The sequence below is a fragment of the Lytechinus variegatus genome, chromosome 2 (genome assembly GCF_018143015.1).
Source record: "Lytechinus variegatus isolate NC3 chromosome 2, Lvar_3.0, whole genome shotgun sequence".
Lineage (NCBI taxonomy): Eukaryota > Metazoa > Echinodermata > Echinoidea > Temnopleuroida > Toxopneustidae > Lytechinus > Lytechinus variegatus.
Window position 1 is genome coordinate 66,018,480 of NC_054741.1, and position 9,632 is coordinate 66,028,111.

The window sequence follows — 9,632 nt, forward strand, 5'->3', positions numbered from 1 at the left end:
GAGGGAAACAAAGGAGAACAACGTACATTGTTGTCATTTAACCGCGCGTGAAGCGCGGAAGCATATATTCATACATATTACATATTTAGAACGAGAGTGTAGTACTTTCGTTTATAGGAAAAAAGTTAAATAATAAAAAGAAAAACCCACTAAGCTACCTTTCTTTCATTTCCTCCCTTCGCTTTTCACTTTCTCTTTTTCCCCTTCTTTTTTTTTCTTTTTGGAGACGTGCCTAATTCTTATGTGAAATTAAGCAAAACTTTAAAATGCCATAACTTTCTTATTTTACATCCGATTTTGATGAAATTTGTTGGCTTTTTCCCTTTTATCCAAATCAACATTTTGTTGGGGTGGACTTGTCCTTTAACAATGAATAAATAAATAGATGCCCCTAGAAGGTGGTCGCAGGTCCAGCTGGGTGTTAAAATTCTGTTTGCCCCGATGAACTAAACCCGTACCCCTTGGTCAAACAAAAACTTGTCAATGAGAAGAGATTGTTAATAATTGGTAGTTACGTTCAACGACTTATTGTAACTATTGTGAAAGTCCAAGAAAATGAATTAAGAGTATGCCTATGCCATCTTCAGCCCGGTCCTTCAGGAGCAACCAGCATGACCAGAGAATACTTTTTAAGATACACTGTAGGTGAAGGTACCAGTTTTCTTGCTGTTGCTGAGCAAGTGAGTGTTGGGAAATAGTTCTTTGATAAAATATATTGATATTGAATTAGATAGAAAAATAAACACGATACTGTCTAAAAAATATATTTACAATTTAAAAAATGGGCATACCATAGCTCCCATAACAAACTATGAACAATGTTTTTTTTTATTTTGGCAACTTGGGTGTTAAAATCACCAAATATGATACGATGAGACACATGTTGAAGGGGAATAGTTTCTTTTTAAGATTTCGAAATCTGTTCTCACTTTTGCATCTTCTATGTCACGCCAGTTGCCATACTCCCCAAAACGAATCGACATTAGATAAGGAAAACAGATATGAACGTGGCTTATCCCACATCTCATGTCCCAAGTAGCCAGTAAGTCGATGAGCCCCTCCCAGTCGGCCCCTTGGAAGCTTCTCATGTTGGGACCAAAGGAACAGAGAATACCTACACTGCGGTCGTTTGGTTCTGGTTGAGAATGCACATACGGGCCCATTTGCAAGAAGCAACGTCTTCTCCAGCAAGATGGTCTGGCAATGTTGTAGATCTGAGCGAAAATGAATTCAAAAGAAAAGGAATCTCCGAAGCGATAAGCCCCCATCCTTTCATCAAAGTTCCTCATCAGGTCTTCCTTCATCTTAAAAATCCTGCTGCAGCATTCGAACCCAGGTTTGCTGCATGGCGAATAGTTGCAGTAGATTTTGACGGAGAATACCCTTCCGTGATAGACTCTTCGAAGGTACTCGATGACGCCATGTTCGGCGTGGTGATGAGGACTGCACTGCCGGAGGAGAAGTGTTTTTCTCCCGCCAAAAAATGTCACAAGACAGACGCAAACGGCCGCTTTAGGCCAAAAGGCATTACCGAAACGCGGGTGGAGTCCACTCTCGATGAATAATCTTAGAATACACTCGCCATTCAGTTTGGTATTGCTGTTGACTTCCATTATGCATCTATATTCAGGTTTCAATCCAATTTCACCCCGAATCCTGACAAAATATACAATAAAATGAATAAAATAAAATAAGCCACTTACATAGAATAATACTTCTTTGTACAATTCGTGTATTTAGTCCTTAATTGCGAAACCGCGCCACTCCGTTGCTGGGGTATGGTAAAGCAAGTTGACTGCAAGTAGCTCTATGAGTACGTGTTCAAATTCAGTGAAAGGGATTAATTATGTCCGAATCTTTTCTCATTTTTGTAACCAAATAGTAGACACTCATCACATTTAGTTTTATCTTGTGTATTGTCAACTTACACTAGAAAACAAAGAGGGGAAGGGAACTGTGGACGTAAGCGACTGTGGACACTTAAATTGATTTTAATAAGTACGGTATGATTGATTAAGCAGCAAAGAAAAAATAACTGAAGTTATTTCATCACTTGGGTCGATCGAGTGTGACGAATAACCCTAACCATGGCTACACTTTGTAATTTCGAAGGTTCGTCATTCCGAAACACATAAATTTCCTATATACCTCGATGTTGGTTAATCCGAAAACGAAAAACGACTCGTTAATCGGAACATTTGTGGCGTTATTCCGAAGGTTCATCAGTTCGAAAACAAAATAAGGTTCGTTATTTCGAAGGTTCGTTATTCCGTAGGTTCGTTAGTCTGAAAACGAAATAAGGTTCGTTAATTCGAAGGTTCGATAATCCGAAAACGAAATAAGGTTCGTTGTGATGAAGGTTCGTTGATCCGTTGTATCGTTAATCCGGAAAATTAATTAAGCCGGGGAAAACCGGAAGGGTAAGCGTGCATGGTGGTAGAGGGGGGGGGGGCACCGTTGCTGTTCAATTGTTTTGAGGATGGGAAGGCAAAAAGAAGGGCGGCGGAGCAAAGTAAAGTAGAGCAAAGCCTTTTTGAAGTGATTTCTGATTATGGTAAGATATATATTTAGGCTTTATTTTTCCTCGAGATAGTGACTAGCGAGTGGTTGGGGGGGGGGGGGAAATCAAAGCTGATGCTGTAAAACCCGTTTTGGGGACAATGAGTGTAAAAAGACGTCCTTGGGAGGTGTTGCATGCGAACGTGAATTGCAATCCTTAGTTTGGACATTTCAATAAGAAATGAAAATAAAACATTCTGAGCAGTTTTGCAATCATTAAAAAGATGTGCATCTAACTGAAGAATTAACAATCGCGAAGTGCGAGCTGAAATATACTGACTAGGGAAGGAACATGTTAAGGGCTGCGTTTAGTGACTCATGCCACATCGAATAATGCGAAGCGCGAGCTAAAAAGATATTTCAGCCTGAATACTGGACATTCTAAGTTTTTATATAACCAGAAACGAAAAGTACCTTACTAAACAATAACTGATAACACTGAAAAAAAAGAGATTTTCTTATCTAAAATGTTTACTTTAAAAGGGATATTTTATTTCAAAGAACGGCATACTTCATTTTGGAAACAACAAGGGAATTTCCCATTTTTGAAAAATAGTATTTCATTCGTACGGGGATTTTTTTGTTGGGGTGCAAGTGCCCCCTGCCCCCCGCTTTCACCGCCCCTGTGGGAAGGGGATGATCTATTGTTAATAGGGGCGTGTACATACGCAGAATTCTCTCAAAGAGATGATCATAGGCTTATGAGGCTAGCTCATGTTTTCCTCTCATTGCTAGAACTGCGAATATATTCATTTTATCATTCATGTTATTTATCCGGTTAAAACATAAATAAAGGTATATGATACAAAGGTACAGGGACCAAACCGAACATGTTTACAATAAGTACAACTTAAAGGGATGGTCCAGGCTGAAAATATTTAATTTCAATAAATAGAGTAAAATTTAGAAAGAAAAATGCTGAAAATTTCATCAAAATCGGATAACAAATAACAAAGTTATTGAATTTTAAAGTTTATCGATAATTTGGGAAAATAGTTATATGCACATCGTCATGAATATTCATTAGGTGGGCTGATGATGTCACATCCCCACTTTCCTTTTTTCTTATGTTATTACGTAAAATCATAAATGATTCATTTTTCATACACGTGTAAATGATTGATGCGTCTCCATTATGATGAAATAAGTTGCGACAAAAATTAACCAATGCACTTAATTAGTTTTCAATCCAACATTTTTAGTTCTTGGTATATTATAGAACAATATTTAATAAACCTAATTTATATACTAAAATACAAAAAGAACAAGTGGGGATATGACATCATCAGCCCACCTAATGAATATTCATAAAGACATGCCTAGAACCGTTTCACCAGAATAATGCAAATCTTTAAAGGACAAATCCACCCCCCCCAAAAAAAATGATTTGAATAAATAGAAAATTCCAAAAAACATAACACTGAAAATGGCATCAAAATCGGATGTAAAATAAGAAAGTTATGACATTTTAAAGTTTCGCTTAATTTCACAAAGCAGTTCTATTCACATCCTGGTCGGTGTGCAACTGAGGAGGCTGATGATGTCATCCGCTCACTATTTCTTTTGTATTTTATTATATGAAACATGAAATATTCTAATTTTCTCTTCATTGTCAAGTGAAACAACAATTAATTCCTCTCTGAACATGTGTAGCTATAGCATTGGCTAAAACTATATGGTTCAGTCAAGTTGGTCATTATTGTCAAATCTATAAAAATTCAAATATTGTATATCAGTAATTCAAACAATAAAAAAAAAAAGAAATAGTGAGTAATGGACATCACCGACTGGCTCATTTGCACGTCACTGAGTTGTGCACATCACTGTTTTGTGAAAAGTAGTCGAAACTTTAAAATTCCACAACTTTCTTATTTTACATCCGATTTTGGTGAAATTTTCAGCGTCATGCTAGTTTGATTTTTTTCTTTATTTCTTCAAATCAAAAGTTTTCTGGGGTGGACTTGACCTTTGAAATTTTAAAATTCAATTTCGTTAATCGTTATTTGTTATCCGATTTTGATCAAATTTTCAGCATTTCGCTTTGTGAATTTTACTCTATTTATTGAGATATAAATATCTCCAGACTGGACCATCCCTTTAAACAGACTACTGAACATCAAACAAAATTAATAAAATATAACTAACGTATTAACGAAAACCAGTATAAGAGCAGAATTGTTATCATATAAATTATCAAATCAAATATCGATAGGGCGTGTTGATGCATTTTGAAATTGTTTTGTCAAAGTTCAAAGTGTCTACTTAAAGATCCCTTCTTGATGAAATGGTTGCCACTTATAAACCTTAATCAAATTGCTCTGCACTGGGGGTGATTGTTTGGACCAGAATATTGGTGATAAATACCCCTTTTTGGGTGGGGCGGGGCAAAAAAAAAGTTATCCGCAGCCATCGTAGCCAGCCATTCGGAATGAGGGAGGAGGGGCACACATTTATTTCACAATAAATTTATATGTGTATGCATATACTTATGTGGATCGTACTTTGTCAAGGGAGGGGGGTCATTCACATTTTCCCCGATCGGCTGCTCAATTTTTTTTCTTTGAAGGGGTAGTCCGAACAGTGATTTCTTAGCTTATTTTTATAAAAAAGATAATTGTATCTCTTAATTCCTTATTGAATAATGCCGAGCTAAATCTTATAGAAATTTCAGCAATTTTGTCCTAAAATTTGAACATTCTGAGCAATGTCTGTGATCATGAACAAGACGCATATGAAACGAACTACTATAGTAATTACTTCAAGCGCGAAGAGCGAGCTGAATTTTTTGATAAACTGTCATAAAGAGGGATTTTAAGTATAGTTTGTTAGAAGTCATATATATATAGAAGTAGGCTTAAATACATATAGGGGAAGGCGGGGTAAGTTGGGCATAGGGGCAAGTTGAGCCACCAGTCCCAGGCCAATAATGAATGAGTCAGACATTGTGGTGGTGTCATGTATTGATGACCCATAGCATAACCCCTAACCCCACCACATTGTTTTCAACTTTGAAACAAAAAGTAGTTTTTTAGAGGGAAAATATGAATTTCAGCCAAAAAAGTAAAAAAGAGTGTGAAATAGATAAGTGCTTTATAAACACACACGTCTTTAAATATAATAAAGACATGATAACAACATCATTAGTCCAGGTATGGATCTTCATTCTTGCCATAGTCTTTTATATAATGGATGCATAATAAATGTGTGGATACAAAATTATCGCACTAAGTTCGGACTGGGGTAAGTTGAGCCAAACAGCATGGGGCAACTTGAGCCACGGTAATTCCTATGGTAATGTATCTTAAAAAACAAACAAACCATAAAAATTGATTGAAATGCTGGCTGAAAGGAGCAAATTTACATGACTGCTCTTTTCCTTTTAAAGGATGTTAGTATTTATAGAGAATTAGCAAGTGAAAAGACTAAACAAAAAATTGACATGCTGGTTCTCCCCTCATACATTTTGTCCATAGTTTTTGTGGCTCAAGTTACCCCAGGTGGTGGCTCAAACTTACCCCATATAAGTTGAGCCATTTGACATCCCTTTTTTCAAAGGTCACGATGACTTTCAGTGTGGGGATAGAAAGTTATATATAGGTGGAAAATATTTCAGAAGAATTAAATTTCAAGGCAAGGTACTTATTTCGACAAGATTATTAATCATATCAATTCTAACATGCAAAAAGCAAAAACTGTCACAACTTACCCCGCCTTCCCCTACTAATGAAAATGCGAGCACGCAGCGCGAGGTGATAAGTCTTGATGATCAGACCTGAATAGGAATATTTTTAAAACTTCATGGAATACATGAATAGAATAAGTACTTCAAACGAACCTCATTTTGTTTTCGGACTAACGAACCTTCGAAATTACGAACCCTTTTTCGTTTTCGGACTAACTTACCTTCAAAATTACGAACCTTCGGAATAACGAAGCGTCGGAATTACGAACCTTCGGAATAACGAAGCTTCAAAATTACGAACCTTCGGAATAACGAAGCGTCGGAATTACGAATGTATGCGCCTAACCATGATACCATCAAGTTCAAGTTTGGAAATTCGTATTGTGTGATTAACCACAACATTGTTTTAATATGCGATGGAACGCATTAAAACATCTCCCTTATACAACAACAACAATAACTGAGTATATAAATCGGAATAATCGGCAAGGAGTAGAGCTATTTGATTTAAAAACCCCGATTAATCCTCTTCAAATGTCCACCGTTCACGACGGCCTATCCCTAACTTCATACTCGAACTAAATTGAGAATAAAAAAAGAGAATGAGATGCCTCGTAATGACGTACTCAAACGGTTTACTAGATATATTTCACATTATATCTATGTACACGTAATATCAATACTCCGTGTGTATATATGATAAACCCGTGTTTTAAAATAATGGAAATGTAAAGATCAGAGTAAAGACTTACCGAGCAATATTCTTGATGGGAAAAAGATCCTGATATGAAATTATGTAAGCAAAGAATGCGGATGAAAATGCGCATGATCGAGCTGTTGAAAGTGAAATAATCTGCATAACCATGTAGGCCTTTATTGATCGAATGTATAAACAAAATATATGCAGGGCCTTTATACCTCTCTGGGAATTCCCCATTTCCGGGTGTTTTTTCATTAAAACGTTGACACACTAATGTTAATTAATATTCGTACAATCAGATTTAACAAAAATCGTAATAAATACATATCGTACTGGATCAAATGATAAATGGCCATTTTGGGGGGGGGGGTAATATCGATACAATAATTATCAGTATCAATGGCAAAGAAGAGAATAAAGGGAATATCATAAGTATAATTGTCATTTTTACCCCCCCCCCCCCGTGGATTATCATCGTGCAAAGAGTTAATGGAGTCGTAGGCATGGGCCCCTAAGGGTCGGTCGGACGTGTTCCTGGTCTGGGGATGACTGACACAAATTTTGTTCTCCTTGACAGATTTGTTTTAGTTAAGGGAGGGGGCTCAGTGCAAAGGACAAAAGTTATAAAAAGCTGCGAGCGTGCAAAATTTTTGACCTTTTTAAATGCAACAGATTTTGACAAGATATTAAAAATATATATATCATATCTCATCCTGTTTCTTTTTCTTCTCTTAATTTTTACTTCTTTCTTTGTTGTGGAAACGACTTTCAATAAGCATGGTATGTCACCTAAGGAGCTCCGTAGTACTTGCGCTCAAAGGCAAATTGGCACCAGGGCGACATTTCTCGTCTTTTGCAATTTCTGGTAGCCGCTACCTTAAAATTGCGCAATCGCCGTGATTCCTTCACGTGTCATTGGCAATATCCTATTGTATACGTCACCATAGGCATGATGATGGACCTACCGTCATAAACATTGAAGTAACAGTCTGCCCCCTCTGACGAGCCACAACCCAAGCAAAGGACGCATCCCTGCCCCCCCCCTGACGAGCTTGAAAGACCTTTTTGCCCCCTGACGAGCTCGGAGACTTTTTTTGCCTCCCCCCCCATGACGAGCTTGAAGACCTTTTTTCTGGTACGAAATCCTCTATTTTTTATTGAAGACCTTTTTTTTTTGCTTGTCAAATTTTTTGGCGGACGGTTTTGCCCTCCCCCCCTGTGTAAAATCCTAGGTATTGACCCCAACATCTAAAATTCATGTTTGTTCAAAATATTTTCTTGATACTGATGTATATTCATACATTCATTGTTTTCTTTAAAATTCAATTACTTCTATTTGTTGACATCATCAGAGGACGATGTGCAAATTTCCTTTGGAAAAAATTATGACATTGATGGTTTTCCATACTGATAGTTGAGATTAATCGGATCAATTGTAAGACGGGTCCCTGGTGTACAGGGGCAGTACGCTGTGAAAAGTAGCCCCCGAAAATGAAAAAAATGGTCTGAACGGGACGTGCCGCTAAAACCCAATTTGAATGTACATTTGTTTAAATGTTTGTAGCAATGACAGGGATCTCAAATTAGGCCCTCCTCTATTTCACTTCTAGATAATATTTTAAGCAATTGTGTAGCGAGTCCTATTTTCCTAGAGAAAGAGTAATGCAAGTGCAATTTATATTTGCCAATCTAAACATATACGGGAAGCCAAAATGGGGTCCTGTACCCGGTTCCTGTAGCATTTTGCTGCATGAAGTGCTAGTCTATAAGGGTGGTTTAATGGACAAGAGCAACACCAGATTTCCATATAATTATAGGCAAATATACAACAAAATAATAAGATAAGTAATTTTTTTCATTTCATTCAGAATGGGTGGCAAGTTTTACATACTTTCCTGATACATAAAGGATGCATATATTAGGTGGGTTAGAAGAGATAAGGGGGGAGGAGAAAAGCCCTACTCCATATAAATTCATTATATTATAACAACGTATACACCCTTAGATAATACTTGTCAAAAGTGATATGTTGGTGACAATGTCCGAATATTTAGCATTAATGGAATTCGAGAGAATTGGTCAATATCATGTTTCGGTATTTATTTTATCAAAATAATTCTATATTCAATACTACATGTATAATTTACACCATGAAAGATTATGGTGAATGTCATAAGTAATTTACTAAAATACTATGGTTAACATATCTTGGAATTCATGGATTCATTAAAAAATGAGGTTCAATTGAAAAACAAACATTTTATCATCTGTCATTTAATCTGAAAAAAGCATTACCATATATTTTTGGTCAGATTGAAAGAAATATAAGTTCGTCTTTTGTTGGCCCTGAATCTTTTATCATTTTTTTTAAATGAATACGGAAATTATAATGAAAGTTCAAAATTTCGTATTCAAAAATATTTGGAATAGGAAAATTGTTTGAACCTAAAATTCTGAACATCTTATTACAAACACATGCAAGCAGTCCGTTGAACTATGAACTTTTCAATCATAATACGATATTCATAACATTATATCGCAGACTATGACATTAAGAATTGTGCAAAAAATATAGATATGAATATACAAAATAGAAAATACAGCCCATGTACATACTTGTATAGCACACCCACAAAATTTACTTTTTGCCACATAGAAGCTACTTAATGATTTCAATGGAAAGGCGAATGA

At 36.3% G+C, this 9,632-nt stretch overlaps 1 protein-coding gene across 1 annotated transcript; it reads right to left on the minus strand.

Moving 5' to 3' along the window:
* Positions 1-333: 333 nt before the first annotated feature.
* LOC121409601 lies at positions 334-7,129 on the minus strand. The gene is made up of 2 exons (XM_041601511.1): positions 6,994-7,129; positions 334-1,656 (listed from the first exon to the last, which is right to left on the minus strand). Exons 1-2 carry the CDS (start codon positions 7,104-7,106, stop codon positions 855-857), a joined length of 915 nt encoding a protein of 304 aa, XP_041457445.1. The 5' UTR covers positions 7,107-7,129; the 3' UTR covers positions 334-854.
* Between the last annotated feature and the right edge of the window lie 2,503 nt (positions 7,130-9,632).